This window comes from Rana temporaria, chromosome 3 (genome assembly GCF_905171775.1).
Source record: "Rana temporaria chromosome 3, aRanTem1.1, whole genome shotgun sequence".
Classification (NCBI taxonomy): domain Eukaryota; kingdom Metazoa; phylum Chordata; class Amphibia; order Anura; family Ranidae; genus Rana; species Rana temporaria.
In genome coordinates, this window is record NC_053491.1 from 277,860,055 (window position 1) to 277,874,553 (window position 14,499).

Sequence of the window (14,499 nt, forward strand, 5' to 3'; positions counted from 1 at the left end):
CGACGTCTTACGATTGAAATACCATCACACGGGTGTTTTCTTTTGGTGGAAGATTAGGAATTTCGTTCATCTTACCTTTCACTTTTGGACTTTCTTCACTGATTTTCATCATTATTGCCATTATTAATTAGATTCAATTATTGATTGGTGGAGGATCAGCAATTTTCCTTTTTTTCACCCTTGGACATTGTATGGACTTTTTATCAATATTTTTTGTTGTTTTTCAATTAAGCCACAGATTTTTGATTTTTTCATATTTTGTTTTATTTGGTTCACTCACTTTTTATTTCACTTACTTTAGCGCTGTACCTTCTTTTGTATATCTGGATGATTTGCTTAAGGAGTGGAGAATATTTACACAATATATTGTATGAAAATTCACTTAAGCTATCCAATCATGTGCCAATTAACCTCCCTGGCGGTATGATTATTTCAGATTTTAGGTGCTGAAAGCGGTACAATTATTTTGCAAGGAAATTTGGTGTTTTACATTGTAGTCCTGTAATCCTATAGGAATAACTCACTTAAGGCCCCTTTCAGACGGACGGCTGTTTTGCCGCAGTTAAAAGCACTACAAATGTTTTGTGAAATTCAAGGCTCCAGGCACTGCGATTAGCTGCATTTGCACATTGCGATTACATGCGTTTACGTGCGTTTAACTGCGGCTGCGTTTAGCTGCGGTATTCATTTTCATAGCAACCATTTTACCATTTTTATTTTTTTTGTTTTTGTTTGGGTCCCTTGAATTCTAAAACGCTGCTATCCGCAGTTGACAAAAAAGACTGCGATTACCTGCGGTTATGTGCATATAGCTGCGCTACATCGCACCTGGACGCATTCAATTCTATTTTTTCTATTCGCACCAAACCGCATGTAACGTAATCGTGCGTAAACGCTGTGTGTGAATGGGGCCATAGGAAAACATTGTGTGCTTTTAGCTGCGGTAGAAAAATAGAAAATCCGCAGCTAAAAGCACCATTCTATCCGTCCGTCTGAAAGGGGCCTAAATCTGTCCAAACAAGAGTCTAGTAGGCATCCCGGGTATGAAAAAATTTGAAAAACAAAATCATAAATTATAATATAATAAATAATTATAAATAATAATATAATTATAATAAAAATTATTTAATAATGTAATCAACTCAAAATCACTGAAATTTGCTCAGTTGCAGAATTGTCGCTGTCATTCCTTTTTTTTTTTTATGACAAATTTCCCCACAAATCGCTATAGCTCAATTCTGCAAGTGATTATAATTTATTATCACTGTTTTCTAGCTGCTCTAAAACCACTTTTGACATAAAGGGACACTTTTTGGTTGCTATGGACAATCTACAGTTTGCAGGCAGAAAGAACAATTTTTATTATACAAAAGTACATGTAGGGCACTGGGCAGACCACTAGGGACAAATGGGGTGTGTATATTTTACATACAGTACTGTAATCTATAAGATTACATTATACTGTATGTAATGTGTTTATTTACTTTTTTGAATTTGGCGCTGATCTCCGCCCGCGTGCGTCGTAACGTCGCAGAGAATGGAGATCGGCGGAACACAGGGACACTGTGTGAATCGAGCGAGGACGCCGCTCTCTCACACATCGGGGAGGCATCACAGGATCCAGGGACAAGGTAAGTAACTTTGTCTGTGGCTGTTGCGAGGCGATCCTGAGTCTGGCTCGGGGATACCGCTTTTGGTACAGAAATCTTACCTCTTCCCTAAATAGCTTCCTTTACCTTAGTGCAGTCCTCCTTCACTTACCTCATCCTTCGATTTTGCTTTTAAATGTCCTTATTTCTTCTGAGAAATTCTCACTTCCTGTTCTTCTGTCTGTAACTACACACCGTAATGTGAGGTTTTTCCCTGGTGTGGGGACAGCCTCTTGAGGGGGGAGGGGACGAGCAGGAGTGTCAGGACACCCACTAACACACAGCTCCTTTCTCTATCTGCAAAGTAGAGAGTGTCCTGACACTCCTGCTCGCCCCCTCCCCCCTCAAGAGGCTTTCTCCACACCAGGGAGAAAACCTTGCATTACGGTGTGTAGTTACAGACAAAAGAACAGGAAGTTCGAATTTCTCAGAAGAAATAAGGACATTTAAAAGCAAAATAGAAGGATAAGGTAAGTTAAGAAGGATTGCACTAAGGTGAAGGAAGCTATTTAGGGAGAATTTGTTTTCCTTTACAACCCCTTTAAATCAGTAAACGACCTCTGTAAGTAAATCAGCCTCAAAACTATCATAGTTTTTTTTCGCTTGGTACCCCAGTGCTCTTCCTCAGTACATGAAATCATAATTCAGTGGTGTTTTATTTTTATGTTCCACTGGGTAGCAAAATCACTCAAAGTTTAACTATTTAGCGTATATACTCGAGTATAAGCCACATTTTTCAGCCCTTTTTTTAGGGCTGAAAATAGCCCCCTCAGCTTATACTCGAGTCAGTGTACCTGTCGGTTCCGCTACTGCCTATCATGGAGGTCCCCTCATCTTCGGACTTTCCCAGCAGACACTGTGTTCAGTGTTCCACCTATCATGGATGTCCTCTTGTTCGAGGATCAAAGAAGGTCGGTGATTAGCAGAACACTGAACACAGTGTCTGCTGGGAAACTGAGTCCGAGGATGAGAGGTTCTCCGTGATAGTCGGTAGCAGAACACAGTGTCAAACGCCTATCACGGACTAGGAGGAAAGCTGCGACTTTTTAAAAATGGATGCCTGCAGCCTGTCAAGAATACAAGTACACTGAGACTGTAATGGGCACATGACAATGGGCACAGTAAGGCTACAATGGGCACAGTGAGAATGGGCACAGTAAGGCTACAATGGGCACAGTGAGAATGGGCACAGTAAGGCTACAATGGGCACAGAAAGGCTGCAATGGGCACAGTGAGAATGGGCACAGTAAGGCTGCAATGGGTACAGTGAGAATGGGCACAGTAAGGCTGCAATGGGCACAGTAAGCCTACAATGGGCACAGTCAGAATGGCCACAGTAAGGCTGCAATGGCAACAGTGAGAATGGGCACAGTAAGGCTGCAATGGGCACAGTAAGGTTGCAAATGGGCACAGTGAGGCATGCAAATAGGCACAGTGAAGCTGCAAATGGGCATTGTTGACCCTCTTTTCCGCTTACAGTAGCTGCTGCATTCTCACCCTAGGCTTATACTCGAGTCAATACGTTTTCCCAGTTTTTTTGTGGTGAAATTAGGGCCTCGGCTTATACTCGGGTCGGCTTATACTCGAGTATATACAGTGACTTAAAGAAATTTAAACTTAGGCTATTCTCCGTTTTACAAAATCTAAGTATTTTACTAATTGTACACCTCAAAACCATAAACGTGTATTTTAACGCTAAAAAGAATGAACTTAAAGAGTTTGTCAAGCCAACATCTGTTTTCCTAGTAATGAGAAAATGGGTAGAAGAATTAGAACTTTTACTGCCATCAAAAGCCCTGTTAGAGAGATTTTACCACACTTCCTGTTTTTGCGTCAGTGGTTTTTCCAAACAAGGGAAATTCTGCAACAGGGACACAGACAAAAATACAAATATGTCAGGGGTTCTAACTTCCCCTACTCTACATAAAAAAAATAAAAAAATATATATTTCTGTTTGTTTTGCTGTTGGAGTGTTTCACTCACTTCCTGTCTAGTAAAACTTTGTCACAAGATAGGAAAAGAGGGGAATATCTATCTACAGTAATGGATCCTTGGATAAAAGTGAAAAAGCTGACAGGGGCTTTTCTAACCTTTCTGTACTCTACCCAAAGAAAATAGTTTTGGATGGGCACACATTTCTAATAAAAAGCACATGCATTTTAGTGAGTTTTCTAGTGGAAACGTATGATTTGTGCCTTAATTAATTTAAATGATCACCTACTTTTTTTTCTTCTTTTATTAATTAGAAATGTTAGCTATATAGTTTACGGTATTTATCTAGAACAATGTACTTTGGGTAATAAGCGGTTGGTTATGTAATCAGTTATTAATGAAACATCATTGAAGGTTCTGCAGGATTATTTGTAATAGTTCAATTCAACACTGTAACAATAAACTGTTTGCAAATATCTTTTGATAGGAAACTAATGTCTGTTTTGAAGAAATATCTAGATATTTCCAGCAGAGGAGAACAGTGCGAGCCAATTTTAAGGACTTTAAAAGCATTGGAATATGTGTTCAAGTTCATTGTGCGGTCAAGGACTTTATTTTCACAGTAAGCCTTTCTTTTTGAAGTACCATGTAATAGATTAGTAATGTTATTTTGATGAAATGTAGTATTATTATTACAAAGAATCGTTACTTAATACACAGATTCTACTCTTAAATGTCAATGGAAAACTGTAGAGGGATTTTCAAAAAAGTTTTTTGAATTTCAGTTTCAAATCTTGAGCGTATCCAAAAATACTGACATTTTCCACAGAACAGCTGTGCAGTATTTTTCTTAGTATTATGAGCCTGCTTCACACTATATTTGCAAAATAATGGGCCAAATCCTCAAAGGAGATACGCAGGCGGAACTGCTGTTCAGCCTAACCCCTGTGCCTATTTTTGGATCTGATCCTCAAAAGGATTTTTCCAAAGATAGGCAGAAGATCTGACATCTGTAAGACACTTACACTGTCAGATCTTAAGATGCAGTACCGCATCCGCCGCTGGGGGCATTTCGAGTCGAAATGCCGCTTTGCGTATGCAAATGAGGACTTAGGCAGATCCACAAAGCTTTTTAGCTTTGTGTTTTCTGCGTAAGTTACATTTTGCATACGTAAAATTAGTTCTGCTTTTACAAAGTGTAAACTAGTAACACCTTGTAAAATCAGACCTTTTTTTTTCGATCGCCGCGATTTTTTTTAAATTTTGAATTTTTTTTCCCGGCGCGTAACTTTTTTTTTACCCAACGCAACTTTATTGTACCGTCGCAATCCACAAAGCCTGACGTAACGTAATTTCGCGCGCTGCCCGTCGGGAAAAATGACGTCACACGCATGCGCAGTACGTCCGGCGTGGGAGTGCGCCTAATTTAAATGGGAATCGCCCATTTGAATTAGGAACGCCTTGCGACGGACGGAGTTAAGTTGCACTGCCGCAATTTTCCAGGTAAGTGCTTTGAGGATCTGCACCTAACTTCGGAGAATTGCGGCAGTGTAACTTAACTCTGAAAAGTTAAATTACGCTCCGTTTCTGAGGATTTGGCCCATTATACTTTAGAATTCTTTTTGTTGCTCCTTTCAGTATGAGGTTGAGCACTTTTTCACTTTTCAAGTGTATATGAATTTAAAAACTTTTGATTGGGGGGAGGGGGTTAAGACCCCCAATAAATTCTGCATGGAGTAGAGAAGGGTTTAAACCATCAAACTATGGCCCTCCAGTTGTTCAGGAACTACAATTCCCATCATGCCTAGTCATGTCTGTGAATGTCAGGCCCCATACACACCATAGAATCTATCCGCAGATAAATCCCATCAAATGGGTTTCTGCGGATAGATCCTATGGTGTGTACACTCCGTCGGATATTTATCCGCAGATAAATCTCCCCTGGGATGGATTTCCAGCAGATGGATATTTGCTGACATGCTCAACAAATCCATCTGCTGGAATCCATTCCAACGGATGGATCCGCTCGTCTGTACAGACTTACCGGATCCATCCGTCCAAAGGGATTCCCCGCACGCGTCGTAATGATTTGACGCATGCGTGGAATTCCTTATATGACAGCGTCGCGCCCGTCGCCGCGTCATAATAGCGGCGACGGCGCGACACGTCATCGGCAGAGGATTTCAGCGCGGATTTCAATGCGATGGTGTGTACACGCCATCGCATAGAAATCTTCTGAAATCCTCGAGAGGATTTATCCGCGGATACGGTCCGCTGGACCGTATCTGCGGATAAATCCTCTCGTGTGTATGGGGCCTTAGAGTTTTACAATACATCATGGGATGTGTAGTTCCGCAACAGCTTGAGGGCCGTAGTTTGAGGATCCCTGGTTTAAACCAATGTGAGTTTTTTCCTTTGCTGTGTTCTGTCTAGGAGATTTTTTTCATCACTTTCTGTCCCAGAGACCCAGGAGGAAGTAAGAGGTGATCTTTCCACATCAAGGGGGATATCATCTTTTAAACAGCGCTCACTAGAACAGGTTTCCCCATTGGAAGAAATTCAGTTACCAGCTTATCCTGTAAAAACCTAGTTTCTCGATTACATTTTGAATGTCTCATCACTTTCTGTACTAGGGACACTTGTCCCCAAGAGCAATAGGGTGTAGGGTTAAGGTTTATTAACGACTTTAGTAAAAACCTGTAAAACCCTTTTATTATCAGTTCATTTTTAATTTTCAGTGCTGTGAAAGTGACTCATGCAAGGCTATACCCAAGTAGATGTTTATATAATTTGTATTTCTTATTGGCTTTATTTTTGGTGGTATGACCATTGGGACTCCCGGGCACTGCCCGAGGGCCCCATGCCTCTAGGGGGCCCCATCAGGGTTGCCAGGCTCAATAAAACCAGAGACAGTATGTAAAAATCTCAGTTTTTTTTACATCTGTCCCTGATATGTCCGAAACCGGCATGCTTTTGATGTTAACATTCTGAGATTTTAGCTGCCCCACCTCTGCACTGCCTCCTGGCGTGGTGGCCATCTGTAAGCCTGGGGGCCCCATAATCTTCTATTGCCCGGGGCCCCATGAGTTGTCAGTCCACCCCTGATTGTAGGCCTGTAATTCTTAGGAATAACTCACTTAAATCTGTCCGAACAAGAGTCTAGTAGACATCTCGGGTATGAAAAAGTTTGAAAAACAAAATCATAAATTATAATATAATAAATAATTATAAATAATTATAACAAATCAACTAAAAATCTGTGAAATTTGCTCAGTTGCAGAATTGTCACTGTCATTACTTTTATTTTTTTATGACGAATTTCCCCACAAATCGCTATCGCTCAATTCTGCAAGTGATTATAATTTATTAGCGCTGTTTTCTAGCTGGTCTAAAACCACTTTTGACATAAAGGGACAGTTTTTGGACAATCTACAGTTTGCAGGCAGAAAGAACAGTTTTTATGATAAAAAAGTGCATGTAGGACACTGGGCAGACCAATAGGGACAAAGGGGGTGTGTATTTTTTACATACAGTATTGTAATCTGTAAGATTACAGTATACTGTATGTATTGTGTTTATTTACTTTTTTTAATTTGGTGCCGTTCTCCGCCCCCGTGCTTCGTAACGGCGCAGGGAACGGAGCTCGGCGGCACACAGGGACACTGTGAATCGAGCGAGGAGACACTGCTCGATCACACAGCGCGACGGCATCGCAGGATCCAGGGACAAGGTAATGAAATACCACCCCGAGCCAGACTCGGAAATACCGCCAGGGGGGTTAAACAATGGTAATGCCAAAAATACAAGTCTTTCACTTGGCTTATAACTAAATTACCCCTTGACTAAATAGGACAATATTTTGTATACTTTGGCCTAATGTAAACTTGCAAGTAATTATACAGGGGCTGATTTACTAAAACTGGAGAGTGCAAAATCTGGTGCAACTGTGCAGAGAAACCAGCTTATTTTTTTCCGTCAAAGCTTGATTAAATAAGCTGAAGCTAGAAGCTGATTGGCTACTATGCACAGCTGCACCAGGTTTTGTACTCTCCAGTTTTAGTAAATCAACCCCACAATGCACTAAATATATTTCAAGCAACTGCAGTAATGCCAAACGGACCATTGCAGCACGTGAGTGCTGCAGCATATGCTTCTGTGTGCTATACAATGGTTACATACTTTATAATGCAAATATGCAGGGCTCTCAGAAGATGATGAACAGCAAATAATGTCAATATAACTGTAGTCTACGACATTGCAGTGCATTGCTGTGTGATGATTGGCCAAAGCATGCACTATGACCTGCATGCTTTGGCCAATCACAGCGCCATCAGCAAAGAGAGACATAATTGGCCAAAGGTAGGGTACCTTGGGCAAATTATGGCTCAGGGTGTAAAGTCCACACCCCATACTATATAAGGCCTGGCGTTGAGAGAGAGAGAGTGTCATTTAATTTAGTTTGAGCAAGCAGGTGATTCAGTTAACTGCAGTGTATTTAGTATATATATAATCCAGGCTTTGTATATATATATATATATATATATACACTGCATCCAGTTTAGCTAGATCTGACTGCAGACCGTTCCTGGTGTACTGTTTCTAATATTCTTCAGGCAGGCAGGTCATTTAGCTAGCTGCAGTGAATTTAATATATAAATATATATATATATATATATATATATATATATATATATATATATATATATATATATACACACACAGGCTTGTATATATATATATCTCCACTGCATTCTAGTCTAGTCAAGCCTATACCTGACAGTAGGCCATTCCTGGTGTACGTGTTCAAAGACACTTTCAGGCAGGCAGGTGATTCAGTGATCTGCAGTGCATAAAATGTATATACAGTCTCCGACATATATATCATATATATATATATATATATATATATATATATATATATATATATATATATATATATATATATATATATATATCCACTGCATTCTAGTCTAGCCAAGCCTATATCTGACTGTAGACCATTCCTGGTGTACTGTTTCTAGTAAACTTCAGGCAGTGTTTTGCTAATATAATTGTACAGTATGCCTGGAAGGCCACCAAGGAGAGGCAGACGCTCACTGGCCACTAAAAGAGGGCAAGCTCTGTGTCTACAGCCAACAGTGCTGGTCATGGACATGGTACATCCTCAGCATGTGGCCGTGGGGCGAGATTGGCTATTTTTACGGCAGCTGGCCGTGTTGAGCCACAACATGCAGAAGAGTTGGTAGAGTGGATGACAAAGCCGTCCTCATCATCCTCATCCTCTGTCACCCAGGCTCAGAGTACTTTGGCTGCCAATGCAGCTGCCAAAGCGGCCTCTCCCATCGGCTCAATGTCATCAGTCACTCCTTCCCTAGCCACACCATCATGCCCTGAGGAGTCCCCTGAACTGTTCGACCACAGTGTCGGGTGCATGCTGCAGGAGGATGCGCAGTGTTTTAAAGGCTCCGATGATGGTACTCAGGTTGAGGATGAAGGCAGTTACATGAGCCCAGAGAGAGGGGGTGCCCAAGAAGGACAAGAAACTGGCAGTCATGTTCCCCCAGGTTTGCTCCAGTGGCGAGGAGGGAGGGGATGATGAGGTCACTGACGCTATGTGGGTGCCTGATAGAAGAGAGGAGGAGGAGGCACATCTCTAACGAGGCAGGATGCCCTCCAGGGGCCAGCTTAAGGGCAGCCAACCGACTGCATCACACCGCAGAGCTCCGCATGTGCAGGGGGCGCTGCTGACTGAGTGAGTGTTTTTTTATTCTTTGGTGTGGGCCTTTTTTGAGACGTGTGCAGCAGATCGCACCATTGCTGTTTGCAACATATGTTTGAAGCGTACCAAAACAGCAGCTGCTTGGGCACCACATGCTTGACCAGACATATGTCAACCTCCTATGCAGTCTGTTGGCAGCAGTACTTAAAAGACCCACACCAAAGAACAAGGCTGACCTCTCCTTGCTCCTCATCAGCTGGGATCTCCAACCCCACTATACCTTCAGTCCTCTCAGAGACCTGCACTAAGAGGAATGAAGGTGTAGAATTAGGTGTCCCAGGCACTTGCATCTGCTAGCGGTACACCTAAATCCAATTGTAACAGGCAAATTTCCCTACCCCAGTTGCTAAACCGTCAAAATAAATTCGGTCCCAGCCATCCACATGCTCAGCAGCTGAATGTTAGTTGGGCTATATTGCTAGCACTCCAACTGCTGCCTTTTCAGCTGGTAGACTCTACCCCCTTTTGAGAATTTGTGGAATGTGCGGTACCTCAGTGGCAGGTTCCAAAACGCCATTTTTTTCTCAGAAGGCCATTTCGGCTCTCTTCCGGCATGTGGAAGGCAATGTCTTGGCCTCGTTGGACAGGGCGGTCAGCGGTAATGTTCATATTACCGCTGACTCATGGTCCAGCAGGCATGGACAGGGACGCTACCTTTCTTTCATGGCGCATTGAGTAACTCTGCTGGCAGCTGGGAAGGATGCAGAACAGGGTGCAGTATTGTTGGAGCTTGTTCCGCCACCAAGCCTCCAAAATGCTGGTAGTGGTAATTCTGCCACACCTCTCTTCTCCACCCCTTCCTCTTCTTCCTCTATGGCCTCTTCCTGTGCAGATTTGTCCTCGGGACAAGCGGTGCTCCGTAGATGTTCTAGGGGCTACGCAAGCACTCAGGCAAAAAGATGCCATGCAGGTGCTTGAGTTGGTCTACTTAGGGTACAGGAGCCACATAGGGGCAGAGATTCTGTCAGCTCTGCAGGGGCAGACTGAGAGGTGGACACTTGACCGATGTTCCCTGTTTGGCTCACATCCTTAATTTGGTGGTGCAGCTGTTCTTGTGCAGGTACCCGGGCTTACAGGATGTCCTGAGGCAGGCCAGGAAAGTCTGTGGGCATTTCAACCGATCATATAATGCCAGTGCTTGGCTGGCTGACCTTGAAGGAATGCAACCTGCCCAAGAACTGCCTCATCTGTGACATGCCCACCAGGTGGATCTCAACGTTGGCAATGCTGCAGCGGCTGCACACGCAGCAGAGGGCCATCAATGAGTACCTGTGCGAGTATGGCACAAGGGTCAGGGTAGCTTGGCTTTTTTCGCCATGCCAGTGGCTACTGATCAAGGATGCATGCACTGTCTTGTCACCATTTGAGGAGGCCACAAGAATGGTAAGCAGTGACAGTGCATGCATCAGTAATACTGTCCCTCTTCCTCTTCCTGTTGGAGCACGCGCTGCATGGAATAATGGACAGGGCACTTGAGGCAGAACAGAAGGAAGAAGAGGAGGACTTCCTTACCTCTCAAGACCCCCTTTATCCAGACAGTATACCTGCTGGCCCGCCGATTACACAGGAAGAGGAGGAGGATGAGGATTGTGTCAGCATGGAGGTGGAGCCTAGCACTCAGTATCAGCAGTAGTCTTCAAGGGATCGTTTTCAGTCCCCAGAAACCCATGGTATTGTACGTGGCTGGGAGGAGGTGGCTGTGGATCTTGTCGTCCTTAGTGATCCAGAGGACTCTGGACTGAATGCCTCAGCAAACCTACGCCGCATGGCCTCCCTGATCCTGCAAAGCCTGTGAAAGGAACCTCGGATTCATGGTATCAAGGAGAGAGATCACTACTGGCTGGCAACCCTTCTTGATCAACATTACAAGGGTAAGGTTGCAGAACTTATCCAGCCTTTGCAGAGGGAGCAGAGGATGAAACATCTTCGGAGGCCTTGCGGAAAGGTTTGTGCAATGCGTTTCCAGAGCCTGGGATGTTACAATTTCCTGGTCCTCCTGGACAACGTGTTGCAGAGGCTTCGGTCAGTCACAAAAGGAGCAGTGGAGAAGGTGGCCATCTGACTGATGCGTTCAGACAATTTTTTAGTCCGCAGCCCCAAGGTCTGATCAGTTCCAGCAACCATCGCCAGCGTCTGATTTACATGGTGCAGGAATACCTTGGGCAATATCAGACTTGGAGACCTTTCCAATCGAAAATCCACTGGGTTACTGGGTCTTGAGGATGGGCCAGAGCTTGCACAGTCAGTATGCCATTGAGCTACTGGCCTGTCCTGTTCTATCTTAACGCACATTCAGTGCTGTTGGAGGATTTGTAACCGATCAGAGAGTGCGCCTGTCCACAGACTCATTGATCGGCTCACCTTCATAAAAATGAATCAGTCTCGGATCACCAGCTACCAAGCACCTGATGCTGATGTAACCAAATAATTTTACTATGAATGTGAGATCCCTTGAAGACTGCCTATGCTGATGCTGAGTGACTATCCTCTTATGCTGAATGACTATTCTATTCCTCCTCAATGTTCATGTTGATAGCTTCTAAGAACATTTTTGTTTCTGGGCACCACCACCAGTGGCTTGTTCCTGCGCACAACTAGAGTATCTGTGAGGGGTTGCAGTGTTGTGACACCACCACCAGTGCCTAAGGCCTAATTTTTCTTCCCCTGTTTAACAGGGGTGTGTAATTACAATTTTTGCTGTAATATTTTGCAGCAGGGCTCGTTCCTGCGCACAACTAGAGTAAATGTGAGTGGTTGCAGTGTTGTGGCACCACCACCACTGCCTAAGGCCCAATTTTTCGGCCCCTGTTTAACAGGGGCGCGTAATTAAATTTTTTGAACTAATATTTCCCAGCAGGGCCCGTTTCTGCGCTCAACAAGAGTATTTGTGAGGCTTTACAGTGTTGTGCCACCACCACCACACCTTAGGCCCAATTTTTCTTCCCTTGTTTAACATGGGCGCGTAATTTCAATTTTTGATCTAAGATTTCTCAGCAGGGCCCGTTACTGCGCTCAACTAAAGTATCTGTGAGGCTTTACAGTAATGCGCCTCCACCACCACTGCCTAAGGCCCAATTTTCTGCAGACAATATAGGGCAGCCTGTATAGTATATACAGGTGGTCCCCTAATTTCATATATCCGACTTACAAATGACTCCTACTTACAAACGGAGGGAGACAACAGGAAGTGAGAGGAAATCTACCCCTAGGAAGGGAAATTCTCTACTGTAAGTTAATATGGGAAAAAGGTGTCTCCACTGATGCTTTATTACGAATCCTTGTTTCCCTAATAACCCCAAATTTTCAAAATCCAATTGTCATTGGGACAGAAAGTGAGGTGAAATCTTCTGAACAGGGGCCCAGACAGCAAAACAAATGTTACAGGGGTGATAGCCCTTCCCTATGCTATCCAAAAAGCTTAAAAATAGATTTTTTGGCTAGAGCTACACTTACAAAATGTACCTGTTCCAAATTACAAACAGATTCAACTTATGAACAAACCTACAGTCCCTGTCTTGTTTGGACTGCCTGTATACTGCTGTTCAGATTATATAGGGCCTGGGGGCCCCACGCCTTTTTTTTATTTATTTGGATGCAGGGTTTCCCTTAATATCCATACAAGACCCAAAGGCCTGGTAAAGGGCCTGGTAATGGGCTACCGTTTTTCTCAATAATTTTCATCCATGTTGCCGGGACCCGACATTACATTACAGCCGCAAGCAGTTTTAAATGACTTTTATTCCTTTAGAAATGTCATTTTGTGCAGGGAATATTCTAAACACGGGAAGCACGTGCCAATTTTCAGGCATACTATAGGCACCCCCCAGGTATGATATTTAAAGAAATATTTCACATTTATTTTTTTACTTTAAGAATTATTAAAATCACTGCTCCCGAAAAAACGGCCACTTTTAAAACTTTTTTTTGCATTGATACATGTCCCCTGGGGCAGGACCCAGGTCCCCAAACACTTTTTAGGACAATAACGTGCATATTATCCTTTATAGTTCACATTTTTGATTTTTGACGTTCATGTTCCATAGACCTTAACAGTGTTCGAAAGTTTGCGCAAACTTTCAGTCCGTTCACATGTTCTGCCGCAAACTGAACCCGGGGGGTGTTCGGCTCATCCCTACTGTACTCTCTAGCCAAAGCTTCATCAAATAGGCTGATTGAAGGTGATGATGATATAGGAGGAAGAATGTCTTAAAAAATGGTATGAAGTATTTTTGCAGCAGTGGTTAATCTTTGGGATTTAAAGATATCCATGAGCAAGCAATTGGTGAATGAAAGAATATTGTATGCAACTTAAACACAAGTTTTCTGTGCTAATGGTCATGTGACCAATAATGGTCATGTGACGATGCAAGGCTTCATGTTCGAGTCTGCCAGGTATCGCACCAGCATCAAAATGGAATTGATGTTTGTATACAAAAAGTCACACGTACCACTAAATGTTTCCAAATCCTTACCTGAAGGGCAATTTGCTCTCCTGTAAAGTATGGAGTATCTGGCATTTAGACATGTGGTTTTCAGATTACCAATGCAAATGAATACTTAGTTTTAGAAGCTGCAACATAGAATAAATGGTATGTTGCATAGCCAAGTATATTTTTTATTGTACTTTTATAGTATTTCTCACAGTTATGAGCAAATTTGTGGTTTCATTTTGCTACATTTACGCTACTGATGGCCTGCACTGACATTTCTGAGATACATTTATTTTTTTCACCAGACTGTATGAAGGCAAGGAGCAAACTGAATTTGAGGAGTCCATGAGAAAGCTTTTTGAATCCATTAACAACCTGATGAAGAGCAAGGAAAAAACTACAATCCTTTTGCAGGTAAAGTTTTTTTTTTTGGCTCATATTATTGCTGTATAACAGCTATAGGATACTGTAAAATACTGTAGAATACTTTTTATGTAGAAAAAAAAAATGCTTGTCTAGGTGTCAGTGATAAATAAACTTTGAGTGTATGTTCCATTGTCACAATATTCACTGTAGTATATGAAAGGCATATGATGTATACCTGGATAGCAGATTACATGTGTTGAAAAACTTATTAGATAATACCTTTGCTATTTTCTCTAGCTGAGAGAGACGCTGAATGTTGCAGTTTAGAGTGTATAGCTTTAGA

The 14,499-nt window shown here is 42.7% G+C and overlaps 1 protein-coding gene across 3 annotated transcripts in view; it reads left to right on the forward strand.

The window, feature by feature from the left end:
* Nucleotides 1-14,499, forward strand: part of DOCK2 (dedicator of cytokinesis 2) — a 325,179-nt gene that overhangs the window by 140,371 nt on the left and 170,309 nt on the right. For all 3 annotated transcript variants that reach the window (XM_040344676.1, XM_040344678.1, XM_040344677.1), the window contains exons 22-23: nt 4,069-4,203; nt 14,096-14,204. In XM_040344676.1, coding sequence (XP_040200610.1) covers nt 4,069-4,203; nt 14,096-14,204 — 244 coding nt within the window. The remainder of the gene's footprint in view (nt 1-4,068; nt 4,204-14,095; nt 14,205-14,499) is intronic.